Below are 16,581 nucleotides of genomic sequence, written 5' to 3' on the forward strand. Positions count from 1 at the left end.
TCTCAAATTATATCCTCCTTCTCTTTAATTCAAGGTCAGAAGGATAAGTGGGTGTGGACTAAGGATGGAAGTGGCACGTATACTGTTAAATCCGGGTATGATTCTATCTATGATTTTGAAATTGAAGAGTATGGCCATGTGTTTGATTTAATCTGGAAGACTTGGGCTCCTTCGAATGCTAGAGCTTTTGGGTGGAGAGTTTTTCATAACCGTATACAAACCAAATCCAATCTGGTTAGGAGGAATATACCGATTCAGAATCCTACTTGTTCTTGGTGTGGAAATGAAGAAGAAACCACTAGCCACCTACTATTTCATTGCACTTTTGCGTGGAGGGTTTGGACTCTAACCTTGAATTGGTTAGGTATTTCACTTGTGCTCCCTCTGGACCAAAAGGATCATTTTTCTCAATTCTCTGGTTGCTGGTCTTTGCCCAAGAGGAATGGGTTATCAACTATTTGGATAGCTGTCATATGGCAGCTGTGGTTATGCAGGAACAATGCTGTGTTTAGAGATGAGGAAGCAGAGGTAGCTAGGGTCTTTGAGGATGCTAAGGCTAAGTCTTGGCTATGGTTGCGAGTGCGCAGTAATTCATTTATTCATAGCATCTCTGAGTGGTTTAATCATCCCTTGGATTGCTTGAAGGACATGTAATGTAAGATTAGTCATGGGAACTGGTTGCTTAAATTCGTGTGGTGTGAAGATTGGATAGTTATGCTTGTCTAACTCATCTATTTGGTGACATGGTACCTAAATTTGACTCTGTGCAAGTGAAGATGGGATACAGTTTGGGGTTGTGTTTTTTTACCAAGAGAGGAGGAGCTTCAGAAATGCTAATGTTTTTTATCTATCTGGTTCATTTTGATGGTGACTTACCTGTTGGGTTCTGGTATATGGAGGATTAGCAATTGGGTTTTGGGGTGGGTTGATAGACTTTTTGTAAACTTCCTTGATAATTTAGTCTTGTCTCTTCATAATCGGTACTCTTTTTCCTTACTAGGTTTTCCCAAGAGGGTTTTATCCTAGTCAGGTTTTAATGAGGCTGATTATGGAGAGACTATTTTCAAGGAGGTATTAGGTGGGGTAGCTTTGACATTGGTAGGTTCTTACTATAGTTCATTCTTTCTAGCTCTTTCTCCCTTCTTTCTCTGTATTGGGTTGAAGTACCCCTTGTACTTCTATTCAATATATTCTAATTGCCTATCAAAAAAAAAAAAAAACGAAACCTGAGGGTGTTGTGGGTAAGGATGATCTCTTCCGCTGTGAACCGCTTCCTCTACGACGGACGGCAGGCGGCGGTGACAAAGGCAAGATTCTGGGGTTGAAGTCGTGAATGTGAGAGGCTGTGCACTGTGCGTGTCTTTTATTCAGGGTTTAATTGGTTCCAAAAACTTTTTTTAAAAAAAAGTTGATTCCGAAAAAACCACATGAAACTACGTAGTTTTGAGGTAAAAGACCCCTAGAAGGTGTTGTATTTATTTATTTATTGAATATTTGTTTCAAAGTTTTGTAATCTTGACATTCCCTCTTTGTGGTGCCTGCTAGGGTGGGCAAATTTCAAACTGGTCCACCGGTGGACCATCATCATATGTCGTTGGATCTTGAAATCTAAGAATATTCCTTAGATGAATGGTTAGGATTGAAGGGATGATAGAAGGGTATAAATGTAATGTTCTTTTTTTTTCAGGTTTCTTTTTTTTTTGGAAAATACTTCATCTTCTTCCCTTAGTTCTCCAACCATTTCCCTCACAGCACCACCACCGATCTCCCCCCCCCCATAAACCACTTCCTCTGCCACAATCATCACCTCCACCACCAAATCGTTTTCACCCAGCCATCCCAACCCCCACCACCAGAAACCCAGAAGATAAGAAGAATTAATAGGAACCCAGAAAAAAGGTCTTCAAAGAGAGGAACTTAGATATGCATAGCTAACAAATTTGTGGGAACAAGATATATATAGCTAACAAAATTGGGTTACAATTAAAACTGAACATTCACTCGTTAATTCTATTTCTTGGGAGGGGGATAAAGAATTAACATTGGCATGATATTACATAATGAAGCTTCAGTTGCATTTTTTTCCAGGCGCCGAATCTCGCAAGTGCTTGAAAATTGCAATTCAACAAGCTCGCATTGGATTAATATAACACCAACGACCATGCTTTATGAGACCTTCTTGAAAAGGTTCTTCATGCCATAACCAACACACTTGAGAAACACTGACTGTGTATTTGGATCTGGTTGGATAATAAACTTCAAATTGAGAAAGTCCCTTATGTTTCTTCTTTGTGCTGGGAAAGTTTTCCAACACGAACCTTGGAAACATCTTGAGGACATAGAGCACAAAGAAGAAATAGCAAACCCTGATGTGTTGAATCTACAACTCTACATTGAGCTATCTCCCCTAGTAAAGAATTAGCAATCTCCTTCCCAATATCTTCTAGGGGCATCAGATCCCTTTTCACATCATCTGCAAGGCTAGAAGTATCTTCATCCCTAGCATGAGAAGCAGCAGTATCTACAGAGATGAAGCACCCAGAAGTAGTATCCGCAACAAGTGAAATTCCATATCCAGGTGAGTTTCCAGCCTGTTCACTATTTTTTTAACTAAAGCAAAGAGGAAAAGTCCAACAGAAAAGACAAAAAGATGAAAGCTTTCCCAAACACCCTCGGATCTGACCGGAGAAGCCAGTTACAGACAGTGGTTGCTCGCCGGAAAACCTTCGATCTGCGGCGAAGCTAGGCCTAGGTGATTTTTGGGCACTCATTTACTGTCTAGTAGGGCAGATCGTGAAACCTTGAGGTGTTTTGGGTTGGATTTGAGTGCAAAACACGATGGTGGCTGTTGGTGGGGTTTCGCCGGAAAATAGCAGAGAAGATGATGGTGGCGGCGACCTCCTCCATGGTTTCTCTTGAAGATCTTGCCGTGTCCAAAGGAAAGAGGGATCAGCGATGATGAGGAGATGAAGAAGGAAGGCCATGGTGGTGGGGGTTGCTGTCAGAAGAAGAAGAAACGTGATGAAGATTGAGAGAGAGACACGTGACTGAGGATTTCTTTTTAGGGATTTGAATTTTTTTTTAGCTTTTGTAAATTACCAATATAGCCATGGGTGCACCGGCGGACCAGTTTGAAACTTGTCCACCCTAGTGGGTACCCTCTCTTGTTAGGGTACAAAAGTGAAGAAAAGAAAACAAAAAAAAGTTACAATCTAAAGGCGGGAACACCAACAACATCGGGATAAAATGTCTTGCAAGTGGGTCCCTTGAAAGTTTATAGGGGAAGAGAAGTGAAACAAGAGGTCAATTGTAGAAGAAATCCTCAGCTTTGCAAGAAAATATGCTATTATGTTTTTTTCACGAGACAAATACTTTAAGGATTTTTCACTGCAACTGTAACATCCCTTTGATAGAAGCAATGATTGATGCAAAACAATGTTAAGGAGACTTTTATTTTCAAGCGAAACTACATTCACTAAAGTTGGCACAGGGAGCCGCTCCGAGTGTGAGAATATGATGTCGGGGTGGTGGTGGGGAAAGAAAAGCGATGTTTTTGGTATGCATGATGGAAGAGGAGAATTGCGTTGAATCGCCAATAAGGAGTTTGAAGAAATCACCACACGTTGAAATCCCAATTGCCAACAAAGGTTTAACCATGAAAGATGATCAATAATTCAGCATTTCAAAATCCTTAAAAACCCACAATAACCCAAAAACTAAGCATCCAAACACCCCCAATGTACCTAAGCAAACCCTCAAACCCAGCTTGGCCAGTGTTGAGAATTCAAGTGCGGAGTTGGAGTCTCACATTGGTTAAGTTTGGGTGATGAGAAGAATTTATAAGTGATGTGACTCATAAACTTAATGTCTTAAGGTTTTGAGTTAAGATGTGATGTCGATATCTCTTGGTGTCTCCCCTCGACCTTTACCCGTGAATCCTCACCGCTACTCTCTCCTCCAACCAGAATTACCAAGGGTGGCCTAGGAAGTAATTCATTCTTTGGATAATTCTTAAGAGACTTGTATATTAACGGTCTATATTAATTAATTTGAAAATGTATTTTTATTGAGTTATATGCTATATATTTAATTAATTTTTTTTATTAATTTTACAATATTAATATCAATATTAGTACTAGGAGTACTATGATACATACACACGAACATAGGCACAGGTGCGAGGACAACTACTACTACTGCTACATCCCTAGCTGCATTGTGCATCACTCTATGTTTACGAGGGAAAGGTAAACCTCTGTTTTTCTCGGAGGTGATAGCGCACGCACGCTACGGGCGGACCCACTCACAGGCTAGGTGTGGCTTGGTTTTTTTTTTTTAAAAATTTATATGGTTGAAAAAAAAAAGAAAAACCCTTTCTGTTTTCTCTCACGCACCACGCTCCCTCTCTGTTTTCTCTCACGAGTCACGACTCCCGCACCACTCTCCCTCTCGGCCTCTCTCTGCTCTCTCTGCTCTCTGAAGGTAATGTTTTCTGCCTTTCTCACTTCCCTGAATTTTCTTTGTATTGGGTATTTGGGTTTTCTGAATTCTGATTCTGAAAAAGGGTTTGGGACTTTGGGTTCTTGTTCTAGGGTTTGAGGAAATTGAAATTGACAGTGTGAGTGTCCTCCGTACAATTGTATTTCACTTCTGTTCAGCAAGTTGCGTTTCCTCTATTGAAGTAACTTGACTAGTTAAGTTGACTCAGAGGCTATGTTGGACATCTAATGATAGCTGTAATGAAATAAAATAAGATGAAATGGAATGTAACATAATAAGGCTATGTTGGCCTGTTATTGCTGTTTATGCTGTTGTTGTCTTGCTGGTTGAAAGAAAATTAGGATGATGCTGTCTTGCTGTTTTGTTGCTGTTGCTGTCTTGCTGTTGGAAAATTATGTTGTTGCTGTCTTTACTGTCTTGCTGTTGTTGCTGTCTTTACTGGCTTGCTGTTTTCACTGTTTTATTTCTTTTGTTATATATCGTTGTAAGCCTAGTCCTTCTTGGATTATAATGTAAACTCTTCTATTTCCATGAGAAACTTTCTCTCATGGTTTTATCTATAATATTTCTCTTTTTCAAAAAAATAAATATTTTCAATATATTTTAGTCTATAATTGCTTTTATGTTTAGCCTCACTGATATTTGTGGTCTGGATCCGCCCATGAGTCGCTACTACTCGGTTTTTCTACTCAGTCGGCAACAAGAAGCAACCGAACAGGTTCTCTCCTTCTCGCATATAAATTCCTGGGTTCTTGTAATCCTTAATTTTCTGATTTCTTATCAATTTCTGTTTGCTAATTGCTCTAAGTGTTGAGCATGATCACACACACGCATAATTTCATGCGAACATGACTCAGTTGCTAATTTTCACTGCTTCAGAATTGTGCCCACAAGGTGTTTGCTAAATTGCCACTTTGACACAGGAACATTCACTGCTGAGGTGACCAAAGCTATGGCTGCCAAGCTGCTTTTGCAGAGAAGGCTCCTCAGGTTCTTGACACTGTCACCACCCTCATTACACTCCTCTTCTTCTGGTTACATTAATGGGGCACGGTTGCTTTCTCTGAAAGTATCAGAAATAGTGGGTCTCTTCAAGGGTAATGCACTTCTTTCTCCTTTTTCAACTTCTTCTAGAAGCTTCTGCTCTCGGGGTTCCAATCTTCTGGATGAGTCTGAAGTCCCCACGGCCGTTGATTACCGGTATGACATACCCTTTTGTGCTTTCTGTTCATGTGTTCTTATTTGATTCATGGATACAATACAAAATTTGAACTTTTAACTGTTTTGGCTGTTTTTTTGAAGGAAAAAACATATCCTTTGTTAGCTTTTAAATTTCAGTTTTGGTTTTTTCTTTTAAAAAATCAATTGTTGAAATTCAAAGCATTTTCTAGAGAGGGTCTGACATTGGGGTTTGTGAGTGTTGGAAGAGCATCCAAATGTCAGTCACCCTTGCTAATGCCTCAGTCCATCGAAATGGTTGCTGTATTTTTATTTTTGGATTTTTCAATGGCTAGAAATGAATTTGCCAATGGTGAATGCGAATGCAGGTCTCTAATGGAGGAGAGTGAATACCACAGCCTGGCTGAGTCCACAATACATAACCTACAGGAAAAATTAGAGGTATCTCTAGCGTTGATTCATGTTTTGCACTGACTTAAATTTGTATTGTACATAAAACCTGGTTCCTTCCTGACATCCGTTGTAAATTTTGCCCTTCATTTTGCAACCTCACATTGTTTGGTAAATATGCATAAGTGATAAATTATGCTTAAATCAAATTTATTTTACTGGAAAACACAGTCTTATGTTATTCAAAGTTTAACCTGTATCAGTTGTTATTTTGTTTTGGTTGTTGCTTGGCAGGACTATGGAGACTCTATTGACATAGATGGATTTGACATAGACTATGGGGTGAGAATTCTTTTTTTGTGAGAATTTTATGAAGGGTTGATAACCACAATTACTTGTTAAATAAAAAGTATCCTACAACTTATGTATTCAGAAGACACATGAAGTTTTCTTGTCACATTTATAACTTAATAAGCTTTTTTTTTATGAAACTCTAGTTATTTGGTCTTTAAAAAATAACTACATTTTATTTCTTTTAATATTTTAATTAATTTCTTCCTATTAGTTTTAAGAAGTGTCTTCCCTGTCTGGGAGGTCCGTTTATTAATTGTTTTAACATGGCTGTCCCTTTTCAGAATGATGTTTTGACTGTAAAACTTGGCGATCTGGGCACTTATGTATTGAACAAACAAACACCAAATAGACAGATTTGGCTGTCATCTCCAGTGAGGTATTAGATTAAGTGTGTTTGTGGATCATTTGCTTATCTATGGCTTACTCCTTAGCTAGGAATTATTTTATTTTATTTTTAATCTCTGGCCATCATTATTCAAATATTACATTTCTTGTCAATACTTTATACAAAACTATTTTAGAAATTATATTTCTTGGATATCTTTATGTATGAGAATGAACTGGAGAAAATTCAATAGTTGGAGATAACAAACAACCAAATTGGTGTTAAAAGCAATATCTTTTTTAGAACATAAAAAGATATCTTATAATATCTAGATCATAGAGTAATTTAAGGCAATTTAGATTATTTTTTAGGATTAGTTTATTTATTTCATATTTATATTATTTATTTTCTTTAATCAGGATTAAGATTCTTAATTAGCTCCCCTATTTGACTTTAAAAGTCTACTATTAGTATAAATAAGGGTTAGTGCTTTGTTTTTGTGAGACATAATATATTATATCAATACAATTTTGTTCTATGTATTTCTTTTTTCCTCTTTCTATACTTTAAAGACTAAACCCTTAGTTAAATTTTATCATTATTTTTAATAAATATTATCTTTAGTATTAATACTTAAGTGATGCATTTATTTAGGCAACTCTCTATTTGAAACCATTTGCATATGGACCTGTCTTGTCTTATTGGTGAAGGAGAAAGAAGTAAGGGTTAAGGAATTTGACAGTGTTAGTAGTTTAATAGTTAGTTGAGGTAGTTTTGGTTAGTTTGAGTTAGTTAGAAAGTCAGAGAAAATGTTATAAATAAGACTGAGTTAGAGAGATATATTGTCTTTTGGGATCATTGTAATTGGGCATTGGGAGACGTTTGCATTGTAGTGTTCGCTCGGAATTAGTCAAAGGGGTTATTGCCCCAGCCCACGTGGGTGTAAGGACTGTGGAGCGTGGTGGGATGTTAGGATCCAATTGCAAGGGTGTGGGGTTTATAAGGCCTTCAGCTCTCCAACTACACTGGCTAGTTTTTGTGGTATGGTTCACCCAAGGTTCTTTTCAACAAATCTCCGGGACTGCAATTGCAAATCACCATCCCTACTACAAATCTACCCTCCCTTGCATTTTCATGCACACTATCAATTGCTATCAGCCCACAGCACCAGAACACTTCTTTAATACCAATTTGATAGACACAAGCACTAAAGAAGAAAGAAAGAACTGTTTATTGAAGAAAATTAATAAAACTCCTGGATATTCGAGAGATCCAGGTCTCTCGCAATGGCTAATTACAATTGAAGAAAATTAATAAAACTCCTGGATATTCGAGAGATCCAGGTCTCTCGCAATGGCTAATTACAATGATCCCAAAAGGTAATATTTCTCTCTAATTCTCACTTATTTATAACATTTTCTCATACTCTCTAACTAACTCTCTCAAACTAACCAAAAGTGCCTCAATTAACTAACTAAATCACTGACTATGAGTATCAATATCAGAATTTCAATAAAATTGGTCTTTGGTTTGATTTCATTGTTTAAATTGCTATGTTCATAGTGCGGGGAACTGGGGGTATATATGCCAGGGTTCATTTTAATATTTTTCTTCCTTTAGGTAGAAAGTACTCACAATCCCTTATGAAAACTGAATTGAGATCATGGAGGAGTATCATTATTGATACGATACAGTTCTATTAAGATATAGGTTTAGTTATTTGTAATTGGATGTAGAGATCCTGCTATTTTATGTAGCAAATGACATGGTGTCATACAACATTGTATCTCCCCTCTCTGCTATTTTTATCATCACCCCAATAAAGAAGTAGAACACAGACTGTCTCAAGTGACATTTTGATTGCAATGTCAATTGTCTGTTTATTTTGGAGGCCTTTATGTGATTCCAAGGCTTTAAGTGTAGTTCTATTATTGAAGTGGAATGCAATTTGATCCAAATATTTTACTGGAAAAATGATCTGCTATTTCTTCTGCTGTCTTCTTAATCTGTTTTGCTTAAACTATATGGCATTTGATGTCAAACATAGGCCGAAATAGGTACAATAATCAATTATTCGATATGACTTGTATAATCATATTATCTACTTCTCTTTACATATTCTTCTATCTCTTGGAGCTGTCTAAAAAACTCCATCTCTTTTGCAGTGGTCCATCAAGGTTTGATTGGGATCAGGATACTAAAGCTTGGATTTACAGGCGGAAGAAAGTAAACCTGTATAAGCTTTTAGAAGCCGAGTTGGAGCAGTTGTGTGGCAAACCTTTTGTTCTTTCCTGAGGTATTGAGGTGCCACCTACTCATGCTTTTTGATTAAGAAGGCAAATCATTTATGATGAGCGTTTTGCGTTCCGAAATTATTTTCTCTTTCATCCCTTAGCCACCTTTTACTTATATCAGTTTATGTATCAGCTGTTATCATATCTTTTACAGACATAAAGTGATTGTATCTTCTAAGTTCTAAATAATAACTTCTACAAAGAATTCTTGTGCAAATATGTTATTGTCATTTTACTTGTTTGAAGGATTACAATTGCGACAGGCACTCTAGTAAGTTAGTAATTGCATTTTGGCATCCAATTCGAGGTTTAGACAGATGATAAGTATGCAATGCATGATAAAGGTCAAAGAAAATAGAAAGTTTCTCTAAACAACCATTCTTTTGTTTTAGCCCATGTCAACCATTTGTATTCAAGATGGTTGAAGAAGAATTGTCCACCCTACCCCTAAGGAATCCATAGTTGTTGCCACGAGTTTACTCAGGCTTCAAAACGTGTATGGAACAAGGATCTTGGTAGAGCCCTTAGAGTTAGACAAGCATGAGATTCATGGATACAAGGGCTCATCGACCATACTGCTGAATAATTTATAGGACACTTGATGGTATTTGGATTCTATGACGGGCGCTTGTGGAGCGTTAAAGACCCAAGAAGCACACATTTCACATGGAAGTGTGAGTTTACCATCAATAAAAGATGTTATGAAAATGTGCATTAGGGTTAACAGACAATTCACTACTATGCTTATTTTATGTCAATGGCAACCCCTGGCACCATTACCATCAATTGTGCAAAGCAATAAACTATGACCATATGCATGTTTTCAACTCATGTTCATTGGTCCAAATATGAGTAATAAATTCAAAGGTTTCACCATGAAGATCCATATTTAGCATACAAGAGAATGTAAACTCTCGATCTAATCCGTTGTGGTATTGACTCAACATTGCCTCATTACAAGTGTGTTGACCCCCATTTCAATATAACTTTTATTTGATTTTACTAGTACATTGATTTCATCCTCCAAGAGTGGCCTAGTATATGGTTTGGACAACTAAGGCTGAAAATTGTTGGTTTATATTCAACCACATAAACATCAAGTTTAACCCAACAAGTAGATAGCTGAGTTCTTTAAGCATTTAGTCTAGAGTTTGATCTCAAAGCGATGTGCATGGAGAATGATTTATTGAGAGAAATTTACCCATTTAATGTGATCTCTGAGTTTTGAGTGAATCAGTCTTATGACCGCCGACTAGGTGATACCAAGTGAAAAAAATTCAATCAACTTTTATTATATATAAAGTGTGTAATAGTTATTTGAATAGTGTGCTTGTGCTTGCTATCAAAATGTGAACCCATACAAACTTCATCACTCTTGTATACATAACTTTTCTTTGGTTTATGCTCCATAATTAAATTAACTAAGATAACTTACCAACGAAAATCAATTGAGGAAACTAATTTTAGGATGATTGCATTAATTTCTCTTTTATCTAAATTAATTCTTAAACTCAACACACAAAAAAAAATGAGTTAGAGAATAGTATACAATTATTTTTAATTACTTGAATTATTACCACCCTAACAGTTCTACCAAATTCAAGTAGAATTACCGATACTTTGAAACAAAGTGAAGTGTGTGTTTGGTTTCTCGTTTGAGAATTTCACAATCAATTTTTATAGAATTTTAATAGAGTAGAATTAATTTTAGATACAATGTAGAGGTTTAGAGTTATTTTAGAGAACTAATTTCATAATTTCAAAATCAATTATGCTAGAAGCTTTGAGTTGAACACAATCAATTATAAGCTTTTACTTCATAATTTCAAAATCAATTATACTAGAAGCTTTGAGTTGAAAACAATCAATTATAATTGCACTAAGCCTGAGCCAGAGGCATATCAAAATCGAACCAAGGCAGCTTCACCCGACAAAAATGGGCGGCGCCGCCCCAAGGTTCCTTTTCCTCCTCACCACTCCCCTCCCTCCCCTCCTCCGCCGCAACCTCCGCCTCTTCTCTTCCTCTCTCTCCTCCCATTTCCACCACCGCCTCTCTTCCTCTTCCTCTTTCTCACCCTCTTCTCCTTCTCTCACTCCCAAACTCAAACCCAAAGCTTCCCAGCACCAACAACAACAAAGCCACCTTCACACCCAACCTCCCTCCTCCCTCACCACCCACCCATGGCCCGAATGCTCCAGATTTCTCTCCCACATCTCCTCCGTCGGCTACGCTACCACCGCTCCCGAAACCGGCTTCCCGGCGACCGGGGAGTTGTCGCAGCGCGAGGTCAGTGCCTGCTTGGCGTTCGCCCGCGACCGACCGAACCTTCTCCGGTTAGTTTCTTGTTCCATGTTCCAAGCTTTTGCTTCTGTTTTTGGGTTTGAATCGAATTGTGTTGAATTGGATTGAATGGGTTGTAGGTTGCTTTCGATGAGAGATATTGCGGTTGTGGTTGAACATGGCACTCCCTTTCTGTTTCCAGATGCTGAGGATTCCATGAGGAAGATGAAGTCTCTTGTTCAATATGGTGACTCCACTGTTAGTGCTACTGCTGAGTTTACTCTATTTTGCATATCTGATATTTCTCTTCATTTTCATTTATAAATGGAAGTTCATGCATTACTCATTCTTTATAAAGCTGCATTGGTACTAGTACTTCCATCCTTTTCTATTCAATGTTGAGTTAGTTAGTAGTTTGCCTTTGAATTGATTAATGCTTTTGGTATTAAGCTGAGCGTGTTAGTGTGCTATTGTTAAAGTGCAATTGTTTCATTCCATTAGTCGGGGCCGAATTATTGTGTTTGCAGACAGTAAAACCCATTTTCCTTTAATTGATATTTGATCGGATAATCAGTCAATTTCAACCATAAGTTTGTTTAGAGTCCTTCAAATTCCAAGCTATATTTGTTTCCTCAACTTGGAATGTTACTGATGTTATGTGGCCCTTCTCAAATGGTTGCTATTTTGGATGACTGGATGATATCCTCTATTCTGTAATGGTGCAATTGGTGCTTTGTATCGGTTGGGGCCTGCTATATGAGTATTGGAACTTGCAGATTTCTGTGGGTTTAGTGATCAAACTGGCTTTTTTATTTGTTTAAGCTATCTATCACCTCTCACCTAGCACAAGGCACGTGACTAGGTGCCAGAAGCAAGGGCATTCCCTGACCTTGCAAATGGTGCTTGCATGTTTTGTGGTCTTGCTCAATCAATAACATGTTCTGAGGCTTCTAGCTGTTGGGTAAAGACTTGCGCACACACACATCAAAATCAAGAACACAACACAATGAACATCACAAAGAGAGAACATTGGAAGACATGTGATATTTCTGTGGTTTGGCACCTCTTGCCTACATCCACAGAAATGTCTCATTGCCTCAACAGAAGTATTTCCTATATCAAATAAAGATATAAGGTTTACCGGATAAACTTGAAAACCCACCCAAGTAGTGCATGCCATCACCCTTCAAAGTTCAAACATGTGTCACTCACTCAAGAGTTACAAGGAATGGTAACTTTACTCTCAACGAACCTTCTCACGTCTTGTATGCTTGGGAGATATCCTTCCTTTGTTTCGTATGACCCTGCCTTCAGCTTGGGTGGTGCCATCTCCCTTCACATGACCCTTTATCCTTGATTTATAGTGGTGGTATATGGTGATAGATATAGACCTCCAATTAAAAAGGTCTATCATACAAAGATTAAGAGTGGGCCTGAGCCTGACAAGCTAGAAGGCTGATAAGGTGGTTATAGTTAGTTAGTTGATTGACAACTGTAACTGTCAATTAGTTACTGTTAGCTGAGTAGTTAGGAGTTGTACAATTCCTATAACAGATTGTGATGTAGACAGGAAGGATTTATTCAGATGTTGGATCAGTAAGGAGAGACTAGCCTCTCGAAAGCTAGATTGTTGTACTCTGTTACCATTCAATTCCATAAGAGAATCTTTTCTCTATTCTTTTCTGATTTTCCTTCTACAACTGATCCAATTTCTATCAACTGGCTTCTTGGATAAACACACACATGCTTTTCCCATTTCCAATAGTCCTCCCATTCTCACTATCACTATATTACATTACACCTTGTTCACTCTCCCTTGAATTAATGTTCATAAGATTGAATTTTGTTCTACAACTCTAGCTCCCTTGACATCACCGGCGCACTAATTTCTTGGACTGGAAGCTTTGAATTCTTCAATTTTCATTTTCATTAACATAGGCTAGCTAAATAGGGGAAAAAGAAAAGGGTAACAGTTTAGGTCCACTTTACTTTTTTATGCAATTCTTTGGTATTAAATACTTTTTTGGAGGTTGGGGAGCGGGGTATAACGTATTTAGAGTTAAATTTGCCAGTTTCATTTATTTGCTTTCCTCTCAAGTCTCCTGGATCATGCTTAGCCTTATAATCATTTGTCTTTTTATGTTAGGCCCTTTTAGGCTTTTGGCTTTTTTCAAACAAAATTGGTTATTCTTGTTTAAAATAAATAGATTTACCTCTATTACAAGTTTCAAAATTCATATTTAGTTATAGATCCTTTTTAATTCCTATTATTGGGATTATATATTAAACCCTATAATTTATTTATCCTTTTCTGGTTGGTGTATATAACCAGAAAATAGAGAGCAATTTAAAAAATTACATAGTGGTTGGAAATTTTGACCATGAAACCTTTTTTTTTAATGCATATTTCTTGTGGATCAAAAAAATGAAGAAAAGTGAGAATTACTTGAAATCCTTAACTTCTGCCTAGGCTCATCTTTTCAATTCATTCCAAAATATTTGAGAATACTTACATGCATATTTTACGGAACATATCTTCTTTCATCTCTTAACGCTTAATTTCAATTTTTGACAAGTGTGTTGAAGCTGTTGCTGATATATTTATGCATGATATGTTTTTCATAGGTGTTGGATACTGATAGGCCAAATATGGTTGACCTAATGAAATTTCTGCTGAGTTATGCAAGTAACCCATCGGCCACTTCAGAAAGTAACAGTCTCTATAACAGGGATCTTGTTGAATCATCTGTCAGAAATCTGTTTGGTGAACTTTTCAAGCTGAGTTACAATGCACCTGGACCTAACTCTTTTGATTCAGTGCAAAATCAAATGCCTGGTAGATTTGAACGGGCAATGCCTCCTGGTCAAAGAATTGAAATGAAAAGGGGTGATTGGATTTGCCCAAGGTAATTGTCTAAATTATTTTTAATTTTTACTTTTGAGTCCCAATGAACTGTGTTACATTTTAATGCAGGATTTACCAAGGTGAGTGCGGTTCAATAGTTATAGCTAATTTCATTTCCTCAAGTATTACCTAACATTCTGATAAGTGAGCATACTCTTTTTCTGTGTTGAGCAGGTGTAATTTCATGAATTTTGCAAGAAATACTAAATGTCTTGATTGTGAGGAAGCTAGACCAAAAAGACAACTAACTGGAGGAGAATGGGAATGTCCTCAGTAAGTATTTTCTGCCTCTAAAATCTTTTTCACCCCCTAACCTTTGATATAGCCATCCAATTAATAAGGATTTTCATTTTCAAGGTGTGATTTCTGTAACTACGGGAGGAACGTGACTTGCTTAAGGTGTGACTGCAAGCGGCCTGGCCAAATATCGTTGGGTGCCACCAATCCCGTATCACATGTGGGGTATGGAAATGGAAACAATTCTGATATGTCAGATGTTGATGCTAGGTTAGCTGCTAATGAAGAGAAGGCGCAGCGTTGGTTTAACAAGGTTTCTCAACTAGACAGTAATGCTGATATTAACAGTGTGATGGCAGATGAGGATTTTCCGGAAATAATGCCGTTAAGGAAAGGAGTTAACAGATTTGTTGTGAGCACAAGGAAAACTCCATTGGAGAGGAGGTTGGGCAATGCTCAATACAAGAGTAACTTGGGAGATAATGACATTCCCGGGGTTGAGGATTTTAAAGCTGGCCTTCCCCAATCCGACAAGAAAAACATTGGTGCAGAACAAGATACCAGTAGATACGGCCCACCTTCAATTGCTAGCAATGCTTCAAATTTCAAAGATGTGAAAGGGAGCAACAGTAGTTCCATGCCTCCCTTTCCATTTTCTTCAGATGCGCTTCCCCAAAAGTCTGAGAACTTGCGAGCAGAGGATAGAAAAACCGCGCCATTGGGCGCCAATGTTGGATATGTCAGTCCTGGTGGTGACAATCCACACTTTTCTAATAACACTACAAGTGAAAATGTGGAAAAGGAGAAAGAGCAAGCTGAAAAATCTGAGAGGTGGTTTAGAAAGGTTGTGGAGCTGCATGATGCTTCAGATATGACAAGTGCGGTATCTGATGAGGATTTCCCTGACATAATGCCTATGCGTAAAGGAGAAAATCGATTTGTTGTTAGCAAGAAAAAAGACCGCTCCTTGACATCACCGGCATACAAGAGACGTTTGGCCGTGGAGCAATCTGGAAACACCAACTTTGTCCCCTTTGTCCCTTTCCCCCCAGATTACTTTGCCAAGAAGGACAAGCAACAACAGGAAGATGGAACAGAATCAACAGTTAGGTCCAGTGTTGAATCATCTTCAATATCGGATGATGCTAGTGCTAGATCTGGACAGAGTCCAAAACCTTCTGAACAGGGCTCAAATAACAACAACCAAGTTGGTTCTATTCATGGGGAAACTAGCAGTAGATATTCAAGCCAGAGTTTCAATCATGTGCCAAATTTCTCTGGGAGTTCATCCCCAGGCTCAGCATCTGAGAACCAGAAGCCAAATTTGAGAGTGAGTTCATCTGCAGGCTCACTGTCTGATAACCAGAATGTCAGAGCAGGATGGACAGGAAAGAGCTTGGAGGGGTCGGCCGTGAAGCCAAATTTGAGAGGGAGTTCATCTGCAGGCTCAGTGTCTGATAACCAGAATGTCAGAGCAGAATGGACAGGAAAGAGCTTGGAGGGGTCGGCCGTGAAGGAACCGGATCCTTTGGACATGTCAGAGGAGGCAAAGGCGGAGAGGTGGTTCCGTCGTGTCTCGCAGATTAAGGATATATCTGAGCTCAGTCAGATTCCAGATGAAGATTTTCCTTCAATAATGCCTATGCGGAAAGGGGTGAATAGATTTGTTGTGAGCAAGAGGAAAACACCATTGGAAAGAAGGTTGACATCTCAGCAGTACAAAAGAAATCTTCCAATTGTGAACTCGGATCCGGTTAAAAGAGAAAATGAAGGTAGCTAAAGAGTGGTGTTATCATTGTCCATTTGATTTAACTTTCACTGTGATGTTAAAAGATTATTAGCAAATATAGAAAAGGAAAATGAAGATGATGGAAAGCTTCTATTGTCATCTCACATCTGCAAGAGAATTTTGATATAAATATTGCTATGTTGAGGTGATCTTCCTTTATATCACGTTGAGGACTTAGCATGTCAAATTTCAGAAGTTAAGATGCATTGAAACCATGTTTTCTTGATTAAAAAAAACCTAATATTTTCATACTCAGTTTATCTATCAGAAGTGTTGAACAAATTTGATATTTTCACACCACCTCTCTTTCATCCCATTTTCATTGAC

General features: G+C 37.9%; 2 protein-coding genes across 4 annotated transcripts; both read left to right on the plus strand.

Moving 5' to 3' along the window:
• The first annotated feature begins 4,214 nt into the window (after positions 1 to 4,214).
• On the plus strand, positions 4,215 to 9,304 carry LOC130729945 (frataxin, mitochondrial). 3 transcript variants are annotated; one of them, XM_057581799.1, is made up of 7 exons: positions 4,215 to 4,482; positions 5,194 to 5,218; positions 5,424 to 5,700; positions 6,048 to 6,120; positions 6,364 to 6,411; positions 6,705 to 6,799; positions 8,914 to 9,304. In XM_057581799.1, exons 1-7 carry the CDS (start codon positions 4,348 to 4,350, stop codon positions 9,041 to 9,043), a joined length of 783 nt encoding a protein of 260 aa, XP_057437782.1. In that variant the 5' UTR covers positions 4,215 to 4,347; the 3' UTR covers positions 9,044 to 9,304. The 3 variants fall into 3 exon arrangements, with proteins under 3 accessions (XP_057437782.1, XP_057437783.1, XP_057437784.1); XM_057581800.1 differs by having other exon boundaries at positions 4,343 to 4,482; positions 5,131 to 5,218; XM_057581801.1 differs by lacking the exon at positions 5,194 to 5,218 and having other exon boundaries at positions 4,343 to 4,482.
• A 1,606-nt stretch (positions 9,305 to 10,910) lies between these two features.
• LOC130729946 (zinc finger protein VAR3, chloroplastic) lies at positions 10,911 to 16,413 on the plus strand. Its single transcript, XM_057581802.1, has 5 exons — positions 10,911 to 11,376; positions 11,464 to 11,581; positions 13,949 to 14,229; positions 14,403 to 14,501; positions 14,586 to 16,413. Exons 1-5 carry the CDS (start codon positions 10,979 to 10,981, stop codon positions 16,243 to 16,245), a joined length of 2,556 nt encoding a protein of 851 aa, XP_057437785.1. The 5' UTR covers positions 10,911 to 10,978; the 3' UTR covers positions 16,246 to 16,413.
• The last annotated feature ends 168 nt before the right edge of the window (positions 16,414 to 16,581 follow it).

This window comes from Lotus japonicus, chromosome 1 (assembly GCF_012489685.1).
Source record: "Lotus japonicus ecotype B-129 chromosome 1, LjGifu_v1.2".
NCBI lineage: Eukaryota > Viridiplantae > Streptophyta > Magnoliopsida > Fabales > Fabaceae > Lotus > Lotus japonicus.

What these genes read in the sequence shown, in the direction of transcription:
- LOC130729945 (XM_057581799.1), top strand. Translation starts at nt 4,348, where the DNA reads ATGGTTGAAAAAAAAAAGAAAAACCCTTTCTGTTTTCTCTCACGCACC. An exon ending in GCTCTCTCTGCTCTCTGAAG is followed by an intron (nt 4,483 to 5,193) that starts GTAATGTTTTCT and finishes TTTTCTACTCAG; the next exon opens with TCGGCAACAAGAAGCAACCG. An exon ending in ACCTACAGGAAAAATTAGAG is followed by an intron (nt 6,121 to 6,363) that starts GTATCTCTAGCG and finishes GTTGCTTGGCAG; the next exon opens with GACTATGGAGACTCTATTGA.
- LOC130729946 (XM_057581802.1), top strand. Translation starts at nt 10,979, where the DNA reads ATGGGCGGCGCCGCCCCAAGGTTCCTTTTCCTCCTCACCACTCCCCTC. An exon ending in TTCAATATGGTGACTCCACT is followed by an intron (nt 11,582 to 13,948) that starts GTTAGTGCTACT and finishes TGTTTTTCATAG; the next exon opens with GTGTTGGATACTGATAGGCC. An exon ending in GGTGATTGGATTTGCCCAAG is followed by an intron (nt 14,230 to 14,402) that starts GTAATTGTCTAA and finishes TGTGTTGAGCAG; the next exon opens with GTGTAATTTCATGAATTTTG.